The 23,454-nt window shown below is 32.3% G+C and overlaps 1 protein-coding gene across 3 annotated transcripts in view; it reads right to left on the bottom strand.

Moving 5' to 3' along the window:
- The window catches only part of LOC115209218 (sodium/potassium-transporting ATPase subunit beta-1-interacting protein 2), a 224,774-nt gene that overhangs the window by 133,137 nt on the left and 68,183 nt on the right, over positions 1–23,454 (bottom strand). For all 3 annotated transcript variants that reach the window (XM_029777484.2, XM_029777482.2, XM_029777483.2), the window contains exon 2: positions 15,591–15,728. In XM_029777484.2, coding sequence (XP_029633344.1) covers positions 15,591–15,728 — 138 coding nt within the window. The remainder of the gene's footprint in view (positions 1–15,590; positions 15,729–23,454) is intronic.

The raw sequence follows: 23,454 nt of genomic DNA, 5'->3' as shown, positions 1-23,454 counted from the left end.
TCAAGCTATTGCACTAAAGTGATTGCCTGCAACAAGACAAGAAAGCCCCTTCCACCTTGTTTTCATTGAATGAACACTATAAAAAATTACAGAATTATTTATATTGTATTTTACTGTATCATATATTGAACTATATATACTGTGTATGTGTATATCAGCATCATCATCATGAACTAGATATACTGTGTGTGTATATGTGTGTGTGTATTAACAAATGTGGGAGAAAGAGCTCTCATTACATGTAAATTTTCTTTTTTTTTTTTTTCCTATGAAGCTGACGATTCACTATCACTACTCAGATTCTTCCTCAACAAATTGATGTTGTCACCTGATGGATCATATCAAGTGAGAAACTAAATAACAGTGATTCAGCAGCTGTGTAGCCTCCCCCACACTCACACACACACATGCACACAATGTATGTATCTATGTATGTAAATCCATGCAATTATGAATGCAATCAAAGAATTTTTGAAATGTTCTCGATGTTTGGCTTTGCTATGTGTTGTTACTAAGATTGATGTCTCTACATTTAAATATTTGAAAGTAATTCTATCAAAGTATATTGAACAATCGATAATCTAAATGTCTTTAAAACATTTTCCTTATTTTCTTTTTAGATGGCTAATTATTTTAAGTGGTTCATCGACAAACATAAAAAAAAAATCATTAAAGAGAAGAAATAAATCCCTTTTTTATATATCTTGACAGATATACATGTTTTGCTAAAGAGTAAGAATGAAAATAATACCATAACTATCTACCACACTCAATATAAACTAAAGATTAGATAAATAAAAATAGCATAGGTAAAAAATTTTAATGTTAAAAGACTTGAAACTATATTTACTTCAATTAGCCATTATTCATTTAATCCAGTTTTTTCTTTCTCTCATTTTCCTTATCTTTTCTTTCGTTGAAATATAATTGATAATTATTAGCTCATGGGTTGATTTCTGCTGTATGTTGCAAGGTCAAAAACTTTATAAAAGCATTGCTTTATGCCTCAAGACAAGACACATTACTTTGCTCAATTCCAGTTTAAAATATCACCGAAAATAACTAACAACTAAGTAGTTATCATTAAAAAGGGCAAAAGTTTTCATCTTCAATATCAGTTACAGGATAGTTGAAATTGTTGTAAAACAACATGAAACATGTAAGAAAAATTTTTAATTTCCATTGCCTTTGGTCTTCTATAACATTAAGAAATCACAATGCCTTTCAACCAGTCAGCATCATTTGTTTGTATTACTTTCTAAAAGCTGTGTAACCTTGCTTTCATTTGTAGTAAAGTGAACTACTGCATAAATGCTAAATAATTGTTTTCAGTCATTTGCTAAATAACTTGTTCTAGTGAAAAAAAAAATGCAGAGTGGAGAGACTGCCAAAATTATCATTAAAGAATGTAATGAAGAAATGAGTGATCTTTAGCAATATAACTCCTGATATGTTTCAGTCTTACTGGACCTCCTCAGTGGAGGGAAGAGACTGCCAAAATTATCATTAAAGAATGTAATGAGGAAATGAGTGATCTTTAGCAATATAACTCCTGATATGTTTCAGTCTTACTGGACCTCCTCAGTGAAGCATGGTCAAACTGCTAAACTGTTATGAGAGAAATATATAACATTTTTGGCAAATTAACACAGATCGTTATATATAACTTAAGAGAATGACTGGAAAAAATACCCAAGGATGCCTGCTGCATAAAAACTTAATATACTTGACACAGTAAGAAAAGAAAAGAAAAAAAAAGAAAAATGTTAGAATAATTTTCTGAATAGTGAATTCTGTTAAAAAGAGGCAGGACAAAATCAGCATCTGCCAATAACTTATTTTCCTAGCTTAAGTGAGCTAAAAAGAAAACTATGAATAGTTACTGAACCACTTCAAGACACATCTATACCATAATGGAATACTACTTATATATCTGGGGTTAGGCAACCAGATGCCACACACACACAAGAATCAAGAGTTACACACACACACAAATACATTTCATTTACCAACACACAAATGACACTACTCCACCAGCATTCTGTGTTCTGTTATTACTGAATTAATCTTGAGTAAAAGGAGTCTCTAAGTAGTTGCTTGATCTGCTAAAAATAGTAGCCATAACTCCTTTAAGTTATACCTTACTGTCTTAAATAAGGAAGGATAGATAAAGTCACATATCTCTAAAGAAGATGAAATAAAATAAATGAGCAGATGGTTATAGCTGACTTGTATGTACAAGTTTTGCCCAATTTAGATCTAAATGCTAAGCATTTTATTCAATCTCTGTTCTGTAAGACTAAAACTTCCTCTTTACTTCCACTTGCAATAGTTAAAAGTAAATAACCTCCTTGATGCTTTTGATAATAACCTGGCTGAAACTGCCTCTAGCTCTGTAGCACAAACGTCTTGTTTTCAAAAGTTCTAATTTAAAATCTTCTACCAAACCTTGGTTGCAATTTATGTTCCTAATGTTAGCTTAATGATAACTAAGTTAAATTACTAAATTCTTTGTTATATTTAAAATTAATTGGAAGAAACACAGTATCTCAACAGAAATATGATAACAAAAGGGTTTAAGTCTTTTCCTGTTTGGAAGGGCCAACACTGCTCTCCTTCCGTAGGTGAAATAATAATTTGTTCCAAGAACATTTATCTTCTGGAACTGCTTTGCTCACCCTGTCCCTGCAGATGCTGACTTCAAAATGTTCAAGCTGGAATACTTAAGATTGATCAACTGTATCAATCATACCAGTCTTGGAAGGCCTACATAATGTCTAGAGTACTTACTGTACCTCCTCCTCTGAACAAGCAATAAAACAAAGAAACAAAAACAAGCACAGTTCTTCTGATAAATTAACATTGTCCATCTTCTCAGTGACATTCAAATTATTATTTCTGCTAAGATTCCCCATATTTTACAATCAATATCTCACTTCTGTGTAACAGTATATTATTTAGATATATATATATATATATATATATATATATATATTTATATATATCTTTTACATGGAGAGAAACAGACCCTGTTGTTTTCAACAGGAATGGTAGTAGGTTACAAAACTTCGTCCATTCAATTTAGATTTTAGCTAGTGTTATTCACTCCACTTCTGGCCTTTGATTATATCATGGAGAAAGCAATATACAATCATTATCCTCTACCTCATTCTTTCAGATACACACAAAAATATGCATACACACAGAAACATGCATGCTCATTCATGCACACACATGCAAGAGCACAAACAATAGTTCTAACCTAATTATTGTGACTGAAAGTAACAGTACATTTTCTGATAAACCATCGACAATTTACATTGTATGCTAATTCCTAAGAGTGCTTATCTATTTTACATTTGTGTAATTAATTATATTACAATCTCTCCAACTTTGTATGAAACATCATCAGTAGTAAGCTGAAGAATCCTTTGTATGGCCACCTGAACCACTAGAAATAGCAACCAACTTTCCTTCAAGTCATCCTTTATTTTTATGAAAAAGGGAGACATGGATAATGTAGTTGTATGTATCCTTAAGACAAGAGATAGAATGCCTTTGATCTTAGATCTGCTCAACCAAGACTAACTTAGAGATTAACAACAATTTCCAGAATATATCAATGATTTTTTCTTTGTTTTTGTTGTTAAACATGAAGTTTCTGAAAATAGTTATATATAGTTAGTTTATTAGAATGCTGCTGGCTTATCAATCTACAAAATCAATGAATCATTAGTCTGCCACCAATGAAGCAGAGAGTTTCTTGGTAAAGACGGTTTCTGCTACAACCACTAATCTATAAATATGGACAATATGAAAGGAAGTACATACTGGAACATAATATGTAGAGAGGCACAGAATAAGGCTAAGTAGTGGCATTTAGTAAATAAAGTACATATGCGATTTTAGCATAAAGCTAACACTTTCACTGAAAGGATACATGCCTGGTACTTGTTTTGTTTAGCTTTGCTTTTATGACTATGGACATAGTCCTTTCTCAAAAAAGGGCTTCCAAGATGGGAGAAAGGTGAGAAGGAAGTTATTCTCACGCTAGTGACATATAAATACTTGCAACAGAATGCAGCTCCACTATAGGAACCGAAGGGCCAGCTGGGTGCATTAAAATGGGTGATGAAAAGTTTGCCATCCAAGATCAGTTGTGCTGATAGAATAGAAATTATGCAAAAGACTATCAAGCTGTACTTACAAAGCTTTACAAAATTGTGCTGAAGCTAAATACACTTGTTCAAGGTTCCATGCAGTGGGATCAAATCTAAAAATCAAATTCCTCATTATTTAACATTGGTTTTCCAATTTTGACAAGGATTGAATGGTTTAACAGGATGTGGTGAGCCACAGGACTACAGTCAGCTTTGGTATGGTTTTTATGGCTGGATACCTTTCCTAACACCAACCACTTAAAAGTGTGTACTAGGTGCTTTTTTCATGCCACCAGCACTAATGAGGTCATTAAGCAACTTGCACGACAAGAAAGAATTTTAGCTTGAAGTGAAAGGAGACACAAATACTCTGGTGTTTAGACCACTGTTCTACTAACTTCCTATATTTATTTCTCATAGTTGTATGAATACAAGTATAGCCAAGTAGCTAAGTTTGCTATGCAATCATGAGACATAAGGTTCAATCTAAATATCTGGAATCTTGGGCAGATGTCTTTTACCACAACCTTCAAGCCTCTGTGAGTGAAATTAAGTAAACAGAAACTGTGTGGAAGCTCACTGGATGGATTGTACATGCAATTCAAAAGATCTGTCTCTAAAATACTGCATCATACTAATGATATGAGATGCACAGCCACATGTTTATTTAACAAGGTAGTTCAGTTAATTAAACAACTCAATGTCCATTATCAAAACAGATGGATCATTGGTCATTATCATCATCAATGTCAAAGGGTTTGTTAACAGTCTACTATCTTCAGATTATCATAGCATGACAGTTTTCCATGCCTCTGTGGTTCTCAGAGCTATGCTAAAGAAACACTTTGCTTTTGGTAGGTTCACTCAAGCTGAATTGATCTAAACAGACTAAATATCAAATGTCTCAACAACTGAAGTTTTACATTACAAAGTATTATAAAATTATCAGCAATTAAGAATTGTTTACATTTGCAGGTTTTTCAATTAAACATTAATTACCAATTTTGAAAGCTTACTATTACGTGTGAGCCTGAATATATTCTATTTAACAGTAATTTGATTTTAAGGTAAATAAAGCATACTTATACTGTGAGTTGTTTTCAAGGAAACAAAGGTTGTTATAGAAACTGCAAGTATTGTCTGAAATTAGTACTATCCTTACAAGAAATAAGACTTCAGGCTGCAGTGAAAACCAACAGGAAGCTAAAGAGCTGATTATTCTGCAATAATTAATCATAAAAGTACCATGGATGTTATGAGTTGATGATTTAGGCATAGCTCATAGATTCTGTAGGGTGGATTATGAAGGTCAAAATTTTTAATAAATACCAGAGATAGATATTTTACTTCAAATGGTTAGATAGGTACCAGACAAAGTCTGAAGAAAGTAACATTTGTAGGCTCACAACATTTTGAGGACCAGTGATGTCTATGTCTCACATAATGTGTTTTGTAGCTTGGCAGTTTAATGTGCAAAGACCAGTGGAATACTTCACATGGAAAACAAGGGAAGGGTATCCAGCGGTAGATTATTACCTCAAGAAGTCCCTCACAACCCAGGAGAATATGAAGGCGGCAGATGCAAAAATGATGATAACGAAATTCTAAGAGTTAAACTTTAAGAAATATGTCACTGCCTAGATGGTTTCTCAAGCTACATTACACAAGGTTTTCTTAGTTAACCTAACAACCCTGTTTGTTAGAAAACAACCATTCATATATTATTTATAACCAAAATACTAGCTAAGACCTAGGGCTAAACAATAACCAGGATGTTTATAGTAGATGGTATGTCTCTATAACTATGACTATCATATATACAAGTATTTGACTGTTTTCCTAATAAGTAGTGTAACATAACAGTACCATGCTGTAAAGTTTCCCCAGTGCTCAAATATTTCACATTTATGAATGAAAGAGTCGTTCTACAACCTACTAATTATTGCAAAGTCTTTGTTAATGACTTTGTTTATAATCCAAATTATTCTAGGTATTTCATTGCTGAGTTCACTGCTAAGCACCACTGCTTATTGAAGAGCTGTTAGTTCAACAACCTTCTATAATTACAATGTCACCTTTTTGTTACTACATTTCAAATGAAATACATAGCCTATTTATTTTCATTAATTTCAAAAGTAATCTAGAATTGAGAAAGATCTAATAGCATCCATTATTAAGCTGATGTTTTGGAATATAACCTAATGAAAAGCAATAACAAATTTATCACAGCTTAAATTTAGATATGAATACTTTATAATCAAGTTTTGTATCAGAGAATCAGAAGCATTTGTAGTGACACTGTTATAAGACATATGTATGGAAGGGCATCAGCAAAACAGTTCCAATTCCAGTTCATGGATATACTGTATTTTAACATGTATAAGGAACCCCCTAATTTTGAAGGCTTAAAATTTGGAAAAAGATTTTGTAAGGGATTATAATACTATCCATGTAAAAGAAAATCCCATATTTTTTAACCTAATTTTTGACAAAAAAGGGTTCCTTATACACATTAAAATACGGTACATTTCTAATATTCAGGTTAACTTGGACATCATATTTTAGTTTCACTTCTCTCTAAACCTATCCCAGTGATCATTATTATATACTAACAATATCATTGCAATAATGATGATGACAATTTCTTACACAAGAACAAAGCCACAAGTTCATTAGAGTATAATCAATTGATATATTATACAACAGTATACAAACATATTTCTTCTATGAAATATATAACTAACAAATTTGTCTTTCCCTAAAATGCAACAGAAATAGTTGAGGCTTGATTAAAAATAAGATAGTATGATTTTAAAAGAAACAGGGTAGTTTGATTAAAATGACTGGAGTTTGATTAAAAGAAATAGGGGGATTTCATTAAAAGATATGTTTGATTAAAAGAGAAAGGAAAGATTTGACCAAATTACATAAACTCAAATTCATTCCCAAGATAAATATTTTCATGGTCAATCTCTTTCTTCAGCTCAACTATTTATATTATTTCAATAAGCTTTAAGTTTATAAAGCAGCTTAGTGAAAATCCTGAGAATGTGTTAAAAATTATCTCTTAAGCCAGCAATTTATTTTTAGGTTTATATTTTGTTTTTTTCATTTAACCAATTGAAATAATAGGATTAAGACATTAACATTGTTTTGTACTTTAGGATGTCATAAGAAAAAAAGAAACATGCCAGTACATGAAGCAAATAATATATGAAGAAAGATAAGTGGATGGATCAATTACATCTCTGACTAGAGTAGATTAAAAGTTTTAAACTAAAGGGAACAGTTAAAAGAGTAACTGAAATAAAGACAAAATGAAATATTAAAATAAAGAGCCTATAAGCAGTCACTTGGGCTTCCAGAAATGATAACCAACTTTCCATCAAACCACACATTACCATCTTAGAAAAGAAAAGATAAACAAGCTGATGTAGTTTCCTAAAATTGCCTGAAAATAAGGCAGGAGGTCATGGCAAAAACATTCGATTGTAGAACTACTTGATCAGAGCTGACCTGGGGCTAAAAAATGCCTCATAAGTTTTAATTATCAAAAATTAACGCTGGAGAGGGGTATCTCATTGTAGTGCTATGGATCCAAACCTTTTCACTATCAAAGACTTGTTATTTAAATGAAATTTTTCTTATAGACCCCAAGGTTTCGAAAGGTCTGTCTAATCAATATATTCTCTAAATTAACTAACAACAAACTAATTTTCCCAGTTTCAGCTCTCAGTTCAAAAACATGTAGCTGAATAACTATGCAACTGAGTAATTAATTATACATTCTCTCTGCAACCTTTTAAAATTCCAAACAAAATTCAATGAACTCTTAGCTGTCTGCAATTGTCTGCTTATTCAACATCTGAGTTCTTGCTTGTTTATCTTCCTGAAAGCTGAAGCTAAGTAATGTAGCAATAAGCAGGTGAGGGATATAAATCTGGTACTTGATTAGCTTCCCTTAACATAGGAAATGAAACTCAGAGCAAGTCTATAAAACATTCATCAAATCCAGAGTTGATATTACAGTACAGGGGCAGTCAATATGTAGTCAATCAATTTTCTAGAAATAGCTGCCAAATCTTCAAATCACTTTTATGTCTAAAAAGAGAAAAGGCTTTGATACACTGGATGATGTAGTCCCATTTATGCTATGTCTGAAAAATGGAAGATAAGATGGTTCCAACTAAAATGCTGGCACCATCTCATCTGATCATCACCTAGTTGATCAAAATTAACCTTGGTCTCAAAAGTAATAACTATATATTTGGAGTTAACTAGATTCAGCAATCAAGAGCTAAATCCATGGAAATAGTGCAGTGACTAGACACAAAGAGTCTGGTGTATTAACCAGTACCTATCAGTTTGGTCATCTGTTACTGCAAATACAACTTACATGTTTAAAAGCTTATTTACTTTTTCAATATGTTTTTAATACATTAGGAAACTAAACAAATAAGACAGGAAAGTTGTTTATATCTTCAGGCAATATAGATTTACATCTGAAACCATGTTCATGTTTTGGCATAAACTCAACATCCTAAAAATTGTTTTGCCAATTAATTTATACAAGAATTAAGTTTAATTTTAACTTTCAATACATGAAATTAATTATGCATGACACCTTACATGTGTAACGGATAAACATGCATGCATGTGTTTAGAAAGGCCCATAAAGAAAATTAAAATGGAAAATTATGTTAGTGACATAACTTATGCATAGCTAGGCAATTTTTGGTGGTATCCAAGAATGCTGCAACAACCCAATGAAAAGTACTGCATAGCATTAGGAATTTGTAATGATTCACTTTTGTCAACATTTTACATTTTTTAATGAATGCCTAAGTGATGATATCAGGCTAACAATGAACTAGATTTTGAATATGTAAATATTGCTGTTGTTTAAGGCAATATATATTTCTTCAAAATAAGGTTGAGAAAAAAAAACTATAAATTAGAGGAAAACAAAAATTAAATCAACTGACTAGTTTTGGGTGGGAAAACTCAGATTATGTACTGTTGATAAACTTCACAAATTTAAAAAAAAAACATTATTTAAATACGAAAGTGCTATTTTATTTGAAGAAAATATTTGGAATAAATTATAACATTATGTTAACGCTAGGGAGGGAACAGAGATCTGAGTGTAGCAATTGACCATGTTCCGTTATTAGTACTGCAATTTACCTATAGTTAAGAGCAACACTATTGTGAAATTAGTTGATTAGCCAGATTACAGTATTGGAATTCTTCTGAAGGACAAAGTAGCTTTGTGATTAAGTAGCACCCACTCCAAGAAAGCAGCATATCTCCAATCAGTTTGCAACTATGATAATTAGGAGTAAGCACTGGCTCTATAGATACTTGTAACTAAGCACTGTGAGTACAATACTACAAAAACTAAAATCCTCTAGAACCAGTAAATAGTTCAGCAGAGATTAGTTTCCACACTGAATAGTGTCAATCCTCTATAAGACCCATATAAGACCACATTAGAACACTGATAACCCTCTACAAGGCCCATGTAAGATTACAATAGAATACTACTGACTCTTAAAAGGCTCAAGTAAAATCCACAATGGAGTAGTTCTTGCATGTCTCAGACAGTGCAGCTACAACACATACAAGTACAAAACAAATCTCAAAGCTATTTAATTGATTGCTAAAGATCCAATCACCAGCACACAGCAATCATTAGTTCATAGATATTTTTCCATATGCTGTTTCCTAGCCCTGATTTTATTGCTGCTACAATGGATTCTGCAACTGAACTAGATATCTCTACACACACTTTACTCAGTTCCATTAATCTTACTGGTTTCTACCCTATTTCTCAGTTGAGCAAAGACCACTGTAGTAGCAATAAAAGCAGAGATAGGAAACAGCATATGGAAACACACACACACACACACACACACATACATACATACATACATATATATATGAGTGGATCTTTGGCAATCGTCATATAGCTTTATCTAGGATTCTGTTTTTGTGTATGTTGCAGCAGCACCATTCTAATTTTCTCAACCCTTTCTCCTCAGAATTGTAACCATATATAATTTCTTACCTATACATAGGCATCCAAGTTGAACATCTGTTGCATCATTCTAACCAATTTCAAATTGCAAGGGCCATGGATAACTTCCCTCCTCCTACTTATACTATCTTATAAAAAATAGCATTGTTGGTGGGAGGATTAAGAGTTGCAGTGTAAAGTGGGCACTAAAAGTACTTTTGTTAAATATTTTTTCATTCCATTCAACAATGTAACATGGTTAGTCATGACATTGCCTACTAAGTTCTATATTATTTGTTTTCAATTTGTTATTTCTACTTCCACACATTTTACTATTGCTTTAAAAAAATGCACAGTATTTGTACTGGGTTTAGATAAAGCTAGTACTAGAATAGAATAGCATTCCTTTGAATGAAGGATTATACATACACACACACAATATATATATATATATATATATATATATATATATATATATATATATATATATATATATGGAGCCTGGTGCAGCCATCTGGTTCACCAGCCCTCAGTCAAAATCGTCCAACCCATGCTAGCATGGAAAGCGAACGTTAAACGATAATGATGATATATATATATATAAAGAGAGAGATGGAGAGAGAGAGAGAGAGAGAGAGAAAGAGATGAACAAATGGAAATTAAGCTGGTATTCAAAATGTCTGGCATCAATGCAGTGAGGAATGAAGGTTTTGACATGTAGTTACAGAAAAGTCATTGAATGAATCAGAAAAAAAGATTACACACACACACACATATATATATGAAAGAGAAATTGCATGTAACAATAATACATACCAAACAAAATGTTTTGTTTAACAAGTGGTATTTATGCTGTCACATTTAAATAAAAAGAAGTACATTACAATACACTAATTTATTATGCACTTCAGGGATTAATTAATGCAAATATTGACTTCCCAATGCTTTATAGCATACCAACAGTAGCTGAAATGGCAGCTAGCCATGCCAGACAAAGTTTGTTTAATCATGCATAATCAAATGCTTTTAAAAGTGACTCTGCAGTTCAGAAACTTGATGTTAATTACTTAAATGTTTACTCTTTCCATTCAGAAAATCGGAAGCTCATATCCTATTTGATCTGACCCAAACAACATGGGTATCCTTTGATAACTTGCAATATTTAAACTTGAAAAGATTTAGTTTATCATTCAAGAGGATAAGGGTAAGTGTTAGGATTGGAGAATAGTGCTAACCTTTAGCTATGACAACTCCACAATACAGATTTGACCCCTAGGTTTTACCATATTTCATTTACTTCCCATACCTGTAATTTTCAGCCATAATCAATAACATGCAAGGAGGTGAAAGGATTATGGAGAGAGAAAGATAGAGAGAAAGATAGATAGAGAGAGAGAGAGAGAGAGAGAGAGAGAGAATGAGTTCCCATTGTGCTGATTTTCTCAAGCTAAGTAATACATCAGAGAAAAGCTTAAACTAGTAAACTAATGTGTCATTAAGGGTTATGGAACATATTCATTTATAAAAAGAGATGTAATTAGCTCAAATAAGGAATAATTTGAATGAGATTTACTTCAAAGTTGCAGACTGCCATGAGCAAATCAACATGTGACAGCAGAGCAACTAATGTTAAGAATAGTAAGCTTTTTGATTTTTAATTTTTTTTTTTAGCGAGACATTACAAGTCTCTTGCCAAAGTTAAGAAGAGGGTGAAAACACCAATTTCTTTGAGTAGATCAAACATCTTGCTCTATATTGCCACTATTTGGATGCATTTAATTCCATCACTTTCTTTCCAAACTCCTACTGTATAACACATTCCAGAAGCTGTTGGTTACATTAAGACTACATATCTTCAAACTTTTCTCCACTCTAAAGATGCTCAATGAAAAATTTAATAACGATTCAAACTAGATATTAAGTTCATTTAGGACATAAAAGATCCTCTCAGACTAACAGATTCCTTTAACTATTAACTAAAGAAAAAATCTTCAAAAGTTTTAATGTAAGGGTTATAAAAAAAACTCAGTTAATATGCTTGAGAAAAGAAAAAATGGGTGGAAAATGATCATATAATTATGAACTACCAGCCAAATAGGCAAGAGTTAACATCTGTTGTGGATATTTCTATAAACTTTGATAAATTTTTATTGGGTTTAATTTGCTTAGTAGTAAAGAATTTGTACTGCCTCTCCTATTCCTTCAAAATCTCTCTGTAAAGTAAGGGAAAAGCCATTAAATTTAATTTATTTAAAAGAGCCTAGTTAGCTTAATTTAGGGATAAGAAAGATATAAAATTAACTCCATACAATAAAAACATCTTAAATTTCAAAACAGAAGTTTTTAGCTCAATTTAGAATATGTGTACACCTTTAGAAAAGAAATATTAATTATATTAATTTAATTACCAACTCAGTTTGTATCTAACCAAGCTATGTAGTTATTTTCTTTAAGGAATTCATATTTAGCCTTCATTATATACTTTTGTCAGTTCATAGCAACAAGAAGCAGTTAGTTTTCAATATAAATAGCCAGGTAGGAGCTATTATTTAGAAAAAAATAAAGGTATTTATTTCCATACTTAACAGTAAAATAATTACTCCTTGAAATAGAGAACCAAAATGTAATTTGGGATTCTGTTTCAGAAAGCAAAGGCTGGGTTCTCAGTTTGAGGAAAACCCTTAGAGCAGAAAGGAAGACAAAGTTTCTGCAATTCAATACTGAAAACTCCCTACAAAGTTGACATCACTTCATATTCTTTTTGTTTTATGCAAAAATTTATTGCTAGGTATGGTAATAATAAATGGTTATGTGCTACCAGTAACTTAACACAGCAGCACTGCCAGCTATATCAGCTTTTACTCCCACAACAGAGCAGCTTCAAGAATATCTTCTTTAACATAGCTAATTCTTAGACTAAAATTTCATCAATCATTCAGGACAATCCTAACCTAATTACATTTTATATTAATTGCCAAAGTTTCATGCATTTACTAAAATCAATTAACATTTCAAGGTTACAGGAGACAATATCACATTAACTGCATCATGGAAAGTAAGTTTCTTTTCCAGACTTCAGAATTTTCAACACCCTAAAAATTTTAACTACTCCGTAAAATAGGGAAGGGGTACAGCTTTCTACTTGTAGGTAAACCAGCACACTAATGTAAGAAGGTTAGACTGCTCATCTACTAAATTGTTCTGTAGAGTAGAGAGCATACAGATGAATCACTCCATTACATTTAATGAAAAAAAATATACAACTCGTCATAACTCCTAATCTCATAGGTGATGGTGAAAAAAAATATCTAAAAATATCTACACTAAAAAATATCTGAAAATATTGACACCAAAAAATATCTGCACTTCTTTAAAATATATCTGAAATGACCTCAGAATAAGCAGGTTCTCCAAACTGGCATAAACTGGGTGGGTTATCATAATTTGAGTTAACTTGTATTTGGAGTTACTGCTCCATAGACAAGTCAATGGACCAGGTTTTACTAGTGCTTAAATGAAATATTGAGCTACAAATATGGTCAGGTATTCAAACCATACCATATTTACAAAATGTGGTCAGTAGAATTATTTGGCTACAGATAATCTGTAATAAAACAGTAAAAATGTATGATAGAGTGTTGTGAGAGAAAGAAGTTTGTAAAGGTTAACATTTCCAGAGAGATTTTTTTTATCGAAGGAAAAATATTTCTTTGCAAGCTATTGTGTTGGGCCTCTAGTTAAAGCTCAAATCTTTGCTTGCCTCAGCTACCAACAATTGCTTTAACAATTTGTTGAACAGTTGCTTAGATATAACAATAAAAAGTATCTGGCTATTAAAAAAAAATACTAATATGGAAATGTCCAAATTTATAAAATCCATGACAGTCACACAAGCATGAAACTATTGATGTAATAGTTTAAAAAGTGTTTAATATATTAATTCTTGATATATTACATATCAATACTACTGTGTGAAGTGTCAGACTCAATCAGAGATCAAATATTCTGATATTCCATTATTTTTCTCTGTTCTAAGAATAAACTATTTTCCTAGAGTAATATAAATCACAAATTACAACAAATGCATCACTTTGTTTAAAATAGTCCTAAGTTAATAGATATTCAATACATTACACTTCTTTGAAAATTATTTTCAACATTAAGAAAACAATTGCTATTTTAATTATGTAGAGTCTAATGTGTTGTGACTCAGGTCTTAACAGTACATATGGCAAAAATTGTACAAAGCCCCATAGCGTGTGTATATTTTATTGATGTGTATCAATGAAGAATACAGGCATTGATGTAAAACAGGTACTTTGTGAATCATTTGTCTTGTATCAAGTTACAGAAGATCCCTCATTATATTGACTATTGTAAATGCAGTGAACCAGTGATTGGCCTGTGATCAAATATGCTATTATTCACAAGTTGTGATGTAAGATAATTAAAAAATACTGATTCTAAGAATTTTAAAATTCCATAATCAAATCCCCTGAAAAGGATTTGTTACTTATTTGGGTAGTACTCTTAATTACATACTTCTACAAATCTTAGTTCTTGCTGTATAGCTCTAGATTAGCTCTGATCATACAGAAAAGGGTAAGCAGAGGGTCAATTTAATCACTAGGAACAAATAATCCATAGATTTGTTGTTACAGATATAACATGACTCAATCCAGCTGACAACCATCACCATCATCATTTAATGATGATGATGATCATCATCATGGTTGTCAGCTGAAGGGAGGCATGTTATATCTGTACTTAATATGGGGTGCAGTAGATAGTCTGGAGAAATATTCTTTTGGCTATCAAAATCTATTTCTTTCTGTATACCAATGGATTCTGGTGGTAGCCAAAGTGGAGGTGAACAAGGTGAACACAGAGTACATCAGTTATTGTTCTGCTGCACTTGGTGGTGCATGTACAAGTACACTGCTTATGAGTCATATAGTTATTGATGCTGTAGCTATTTCTGTCTGTAACTAGTTTTTAATGTTTCTCAGGGCAACATGCACCTTAGTTCACTTAGCCAGCTAGTCTATTGGAGACAGTACTCACTGACTATATGGGGGATTTAGTCTTTGCAGCTATCCCAAGAAACATGTATCACAAAATTAACACTGCAGGAAAGGAACGATGATGATTACAAGTAGCACTGTAAAAGTTGGGTGTTTTGTTAGTTTGTATATTCTTCAAAGAGTTTGAACTTGACAATGCAGTCATGCACCAATATTTCTTATACCTATTGTAAGCATTTACATTACATCACTGAAGTAAAATAATTTCAACTTGAAATTGAAATATAAATTTAGTCAGCTGGGAGTTTAATTCTCATTGTTTTATACTTGACAATAAAAATAGAATACAAAAAAAAATGATAAAAAAAGTTAAATAGAAATACTTACCACAGCCACAAGGCAAGGTCTGTATTGACATACACCAAATATTCCAATAATCACACAGATAATTTGCAAAAAGTTTCCCATTATTGGTGCCCACATATAACCCAGGAAATCAAATATCAAGCGTTCAACAGTGCTGAGCTAAAAAATAAAATGAAAAAAATACATGTATGCATGTCTGTGTGTGTACATATGCATAATAATATATAGTTGACATATTTTCCATTACATACATAATATATAATAATGTTGACTAATTTTCCATTACTTTCTTGCAATAAAGCAGACATCAAATACTTTATCAACAAAACTGTTTTAAATTATGTGTAATAAATGGGAGAAAAAGTACTCAGTACATGAAATAAAGTTTTATTTATTTGAATCTGGCAATTGAGTATTTCTACTCATTATCACACTATGAGTGATCTGTTAGACAACAAAACGGTGGACTCTTATTACTTGAAGTACTGGATGTGACAAAAGAAACAAGATAGTGGAGGAGTGGATCATTATGAATATAAACAAATACATATATGATGCAAACAGCATAATGACACCCTTTTCTTTCATATCAAAGACTATATTTAACTTCTGCCAGCCCCACATAAAAGTGCACATGCTGGTGCCATTTTAAAAGCACCCAGTGCACACTGCAAAGTGTTTGGTGTTAGGAATGGCACCCAGTCACAGAAATCAAGCCAAATATATAAAATAGCAGGCTGGGGGTGTTGGCAGAATTGGTAAATTATAAGATTTGTCATTTCCTTGGCATTACTCAAATCAGAAAAAGACCAGTAGAACACTGGTCTATCAATTAGAATTAAACTCCAATATTGAAAGATAATGAACACATTTTATACTCTCAGAATAGCCATTACTTGTAATGGTAAAAGAACAACACTGTTACCTATTTAAAATTTGTAGCTACTTGCCCTGCAAGAAATAGTAGCCAAATACCCCTAACAAAAAAAAAATCACACTACCTTAAAAAAAAAAAAATGCATTGACTAATGTAATCCTAGATACACAAAAGGATAGGATAGTCATAGTTGGAGTGCTTGTAATAATAGGTCCACTTGATTAAGGCTGATCTGAGATTAAATGGTAATAACCTACTTAGACCAAAGTGGAACCATCTGCTAAGGGTTATAAGGTCATGAACCAGTAGACATAATAAAGTGTTCCAACAACGACTTCATGATATAAGTTATTATCTAATGTACTCTTTCTTTATCAAAGACAGAGGATATAATTTGAGGAGAGGAATAATTAGCTGTTATTTCTAACAGGTTCAACAACCAATGTAGAAGTTCACTTGTTGGCTAGTACTCATCTTTTTTGGCCACAAATGCAATGCTGTGCTGATGACAAGATTAACTGACAACCTGTCATCTCTGCTATTCACACTAATATCTTATTTAATAATGATCTAGCATTAACATTTAGTAGGACATCATTTATAAATTCTATCAGACAATCTATATCATTTGTTAATGGTGTTGCCAAAACAGCTACAGTAATTATTAACATACATAGAAAGCAAAACTGTTTTTGCATGCATGAAAACAGTAAATATTAACTGAATAATGGACTCAATACAAGTGTAGAATCTGATATTTATAATAATTTCATGGACAATGACTTCAGAATTTTTCTAGGTGTGTATGGTTTGTTCATACTGAATAAGCAAGCAAAACTGAAGTCAATGTCAAAATATAATATATATATATATATATATATATACAGAGAGAGAGAGAGAGAGAGAGAGATCCTTTTCAGCATCATATTACCATCTCAGGAGATGAAAGGGCAAAATATTAAAGGATAGATGTGGTTGATTTTGTTGCTGTTTGAGCAGGGCCATTTATTATGTGGCTTTAAAGGTTCCCTTTGACGGTGATGAGCACCACTGCCACTACTACAACCGTAGTGGCAGCAGTAACAATAATTGCACAAGATTGCAGATTTATAAAGGGAATGTATGATCAAATGAATTACATTCACATCTCTTTCCTGAATACATTACTAGTATTTATTTTATTGACATTGGAGAGATGGAGGGCAAAGTTGGCCTCACCGAGATTTTAATTCAGAAGACAGCATCTAACTAAAATAATAGTGATCTATTTGTAACAGGTTAAGCAACCACAGAGACTCTCACTGGCTGGTTTTGTTGGGGATGAGTGGGGTATGTAACTAAGTCAATCCTAATCTATAACTGGCGTCCAATTTATCAATTTCAGGAAGATGAAAGCAAATTCCTGCTCAATGGAATATGTTCATGGGACTTGAGACAAAAATAAATACTACAGCACATTTAATCCAATGCATTAAAAGTAAAAGCCAACAAGAGTGATTCCACATGGTCACTTAAGCTAGAAATAATAGTCAAATCCTTATTAAATCACACTAACATCTTAAGATGTATCTGAAACTATATTGGATAATGTAGTGTTAGATACTAGATAATAAAAATAAAAAAAAGCAAGACAGTCATAATTAGAATGTTTATGATCTGAAGTCTATTCAACAGGACTGAATGGTGCTAAACGACAATAATATTAATGTATCTAGTATACACTGCAGAGTTTATAATAGCATGTAAATCAATTCAGTTAACTCTATTATGCACCTGGTATTTTTTTTATTGATCCATATAGGGATGAAAGGCAAAGTTGACAGTGATGAAAATTGAATTCAGAATGTAAACACATACAATTATAGTAAGTCATTTAGTGCAACACTATTGTCTTATCTACTGACCTAATAATAACAAAAATTATGAAGATAAAATTAATTATATGGTCTGAATAATGATTTATATTGACACAAAATAATGTCAGACATGTTTGTATGGTTAAGAAGGTTGCACTTCTCAATCATGTAATCAGCACAGTTTGATACCTTGTTCAATACTCTACCAACTTGTCACTGTAACATAATTGAAGGGGATTTGTTGGAGTAATTGGATACCCTTGCTACAGAAAACCCTGCAACTCTGAAGTAGGGATGCAACTGGTTTGGGTTCAGTCATTCAAAAATGAAATAAAGAACATTTTACTCAGACTACACTAACTGTATCAAGATTTGAAACTAAGATCATGTACTCACTTGTTTTGCAATTTAGCCTAATAGCCATTGTATTTCCTATAGAAACATTAATATTGATAGTAATAACAATTTCCAATGCTGATAAGCAATCAGATATTTTAAAGTAGGGAAAAATAGTAATTATAATAATGAACTTATCATACACACTGCTCAGCTGCACTACAATTCCTCAAGAAAAGGTAAAAGAAGTAACAGAAGGCAGCAATAAGTAAAGAAAGAGGGAAATTAAGCCAAAAGTACATGCATAAATACATATGATAAACACACAAAAAGACAGAAAAGTAAAAGAACTCTAAAGAGGAAAGGATCCATAGGTACATTAGGAATAGTGTTGATGGATTTCAGAAAGCATGAAATTTTTGAAGGATAGTGTCTGGACAGCCAGGAAGAGACATAAGTAGATTTTTCTATGCTTTGGTAATCCTGAGCATGAAAAAATAATCAACCCTCAAAGTTTGAATGGCAAAGTCTACCTGGACCTTAGAATGTAAAAAAGACAACTAGATACTGCAAGGCATTTTATCCAACATTCAGCTAATTCTGCTAATCCATAATAAAAGAGCATTTTTGGTTTAATTCAGGTAATGTAAAGTTTTTCACTCAGCTGCTATCTCTCAACTTGTAGAACAGCTCATATTCTTTTTCACTTTTATTGTGGTGGTGGGTAAAAGTAATGATACCTTGTTCAAAATAAATCTTTGAGTGGAAGCTCTGATCTAGTTTAGTATTTGATATTGTATTTATGAAATGGTTATTTCTTTTCCTCTATCATGTTATAATCATCAATGCAAAGTTAAAGTTACTTATTCTATAATGTTACTTCATTTTTGTTTTCCCATCACGCATTTTTTAATATCCCTGTATGTCAAAAATATTGGTTTCAAATTTTGGCACTAGGTCAGAAATTGTGGAGGAGAGTGCAAGTTGATTACATCAACCCCAGTACTTGACTGGCACTTATTTTATCATCAACTCCTGAAAAGATGAAAGGCAAAATCGACTTTAGCAACATTTGAACTCAGAATGTAAAGTCAGAGGAAATGCTGCTAAGCATTTTTTTTTCCAGTATGGCAATGATTCTGCTTGAAGGCGGCGAGCTGGCAGAACCGTTAGCATGCCGGGTGAAATGCATAGCCGTATTTCGTCTGCCGTTACGTTCTGAGTTCAAATTCTGCCGAGGTCGACTTTGCCTTTCATCCTTTCGGGGTCAATTAAATAAGTACCAGTTACGCACTGGGGGCGATATAATCGACTTAATCCGTTTGTCTGTCCTTGTTTGTTCTCTCTGTGTTTAGCTCCTTGTGGGTAGTAAAGAAATAGGTAATGATTCTGCCAGCTCACTGCTTCTTGTATGTAAATACTGTCAATGAAATGTGCTGATATTATTGCTGAATTTAATTCAAAATTAGGCTTTTGAAAGAAATGTGTAAACCATAGGTGTATAGGAAAAATTAAACAGGAGTGAACTATGGTACAAAATATGCCCAGCTTGATGGACAAAAGTAACATTGAAATGTTTTTCAATGGGGAAGTTCATTCATACTGGTGAGTTTTACCTGACAAGGATAAAAACCAACATTGGCTGTATTGTAGAATTTATTATACCATGTAGTCAAGTCCCATAATAGACCAACAATCAAGGGGTGTTTTATGATTTGATATAGTAATAAATATATGTGAACTAGCGCACTAGACAATGATAATTGCTTCTTATTCACCACCCTAAAAAGATGAAAACAGTAAACTACCCTACTAGAGGGAAGGCAGAAAGAGAGAGAAAACCAAGATGGCATGTGAATAATGCAAGAAATACTACATTAATGTTAAGAAAGAGCCAGATCTCTTTTTCATTCAGAAATTGACAGTACAAATATATTTGCCTCCGTTTCTAACTGTGAAAAACATGTCTTTGGCCTTTGATCAGAAATAGAGTCTTACTACATAGTGAAATAATTCTGTGCAACAGATGTTAGTTTCATTCAATCAAAGCAAAACCTCACCGGTATATGTGAACTTGCTTGCTGAAAAAAGCATTTAAATGTTACGTAAAAAAAATAAGATGAATACTTTTGAGGTGATACTGTAAATTATTTCAATTAGGCTTAATGACAGAGTTACAGAGTACAGAAAATTAAAATTTATAAGTTTATGCTTGTTCCAAGAGCAAGAGTTACATCAAGATGTTGAAAACTGAATCATGCCATATCAATTCAATGAAAACTTGGCACCATGTAGATAATAGTTTCTTCCTTAAACCATTTTCTTTCTCTTTCATAGATGGTAAAGATGCAATGTAGATGAACCAATATACTACCAGTATATATTTTAGCAACTCCCATAGTAACAAATGATAAAATCGGCACCAATAAGATTTAATGAATACTTTAGACAATGTATCCAGACATACATCCCCTATCATATTCATATGCAAAACAAACTCTCCACACAGGTCTGCTCCAATGTAAAATGTTACTGGTCCACTTCAATCTAAGCAGTTATCAGGTTACAAGTACACCTAACTATAGCATTATGTCAGTCTACTTAACATAAACAGGTGTCATATATATACAGGCACATAATTCATATCTGCAATCAATGTGTGACTAACTTAATGGCACCCTAGAGTATCATTAACAGGTGTCCACTGTTGCAAGTATTTGAACTATGTGCAGTCTGATGATATCAAGATCTATTTTCCTTTATCTGACCAGTCCCAAGGGCCCAGCAGAAAAAATATAAAATTCATGGGCACAGCCCTTACTCTGTTGACTAAACAGTGTAAAAAGGTTATGTTGGCCTGAACTGCTAGATGCTGAAATCATTCCATTGGAGTAAGAATGCTCCAATATATCTCTGCATCTTTTGATGAAATAAAGACATTGGTTATGTCTCAATGACCCATTGTATGACATAACATTACTTTCTGACTTGATATTAGGTGTAGAAGTCAATATTTTTAATTTACTTCTTTGAAAAAAGAAATGGAAATTAAATGAAAACAAGTAAAAAGGAAAATGGATAAAAAAAAATAATACTTGAAGTTTGGGTTTTTAACCATTTTCAATTATTCAAACATATTTCAAAATTGAGAAATATTGATTTATTTTCAAAAAGTACAAGGTTTTAAAATTTACAAAGAGAACAGGAAATAAAACTGCATGTTATCCATCCAATTTCACAAGGGTAATTTGCTTTTTAAACTCAGAAACAACATAAAAAGAACTTGTCAGTTCTTGAATAAATTCTACATCATATATTGAGCACCATTTCCTTTTATTAAAAAATTATAGCATTCACATAATGTTTTTTTATGATCTTGCCTTGACATAGTGATACTAATAGCCTATTGTTAGAACTCAATATACATACACTTCAGAGTAAAAGTTAGGCAAGTACAAAATGTGATATGATTAATGGAATGACAAGCAAACAAGAATTATGTAATCAGCTTCATTGGCTTATGGCTGTTTCTGCTATGAAAGGCAGTGCCTTCAGAGCTGAATGCTTGTACATCACTTTATAGCTATGATATATATGTGGAGGATAAATGTGAAGGCTGGAAAGAAATGAGTAAGAAGCAAGTTTTGCAGGATATTTAATGTTGGGATGCATGAATGACTGAGTACAAATGAACTGAGAAGAAAACTGTAGATAAAAAAGAATCAGGTGTAGCGTGAAAGAGAGAAAGCTTCACTTGTAGGGGCCGCTGATGTGTACAGAGGATGTCAGTTGCATAAAAAAAGCATCAAGTACTTGAAGTGGATACAACCTGTGGAATAAGGATATAAGACATAGTACAAAGTGATGAATATTAATTGCAGGAAGCTGAACCATACAAAGATGGCAAAGGACCACAAGAGGTAACATGTGGTGCTAGAGAAAACCCATACAAAACAAATGTTAAAATAATAGAAGTGCTGTAGTTTGAGATATGAATACATGTGGTGTGTGTATGTGTATATATATATTTATAAATCTGTAAACAAACCTGAAGGATGTCAATTACAGAGAAGAGTGACACACATATGTCCTTTATAAAATATATTATTTACAATAATATATGCTCCATTTAAAGTAACTAAACCTGAACAATTGACTGAAAAGAAAAAAAAATGGGCTGGACCACTGGGAATTGAATATGGCATCAATGCTTATATGGCTCCGTATGCACCCAATTCACCCACATAGCTCACCCATCAATTTCAGCCAATTTTAATGTAAAGATAATTTTAGTCAAGAAAATATATTTATAAATTTGTAAACAAACCCAAAGGCTGTAAATTATGGAGAAGAGCAACACATATAGGCCCTTTTTGATAATAACTATAATTATATATTATTTGCAATAATATGCTCTATTTAAAATGACAAAACCTAAACAACTGACTGAAAAAAGCTGGAACAAACCACTGAGAATTGAACACCTGAATTGAAAGGACCTATGGCTCCCATGCCAGTGGCACATAAAAAGCACCATCCAAATATGGTTGATGCCAGTGCTGCCTGACTGGCTCCTGTGCTGGTGGCATGTAAAAAGCACCAACTACACTGAGTGGTTGGCATTAGGAGGGGCATCCAACTGTAGAAACATTGCCAGAGCTCAGTCAAACTGTCCAACCCATGGCAGCATGGAAAGCAGACATTAAATGATGATGACGATGTGTGTTGCTTTTCTCTGTAATTTACGTCCTTCAGATTTATTTATAAATATATATTCTAGGCTAAAATTATCTATACATTAAAACTGACTGAAATT

The sequence above is a fragment of the Octopus sinensis genome, linkage group LG3 (genome assembly GCF_006345805.1).
Source record: "Octopus sinensis linkage group LG3, ASM634580v1, whole genome shotgun sequence".
NCBI lineage: Eukaryota > Metazoa > Mollusca > Cephalopoda > Octopoda > Octopodidae > Octopus > Octopus sinensis.
This window is presented reverse-complemented; position numbering and strand designations above follow the sequence as displayed.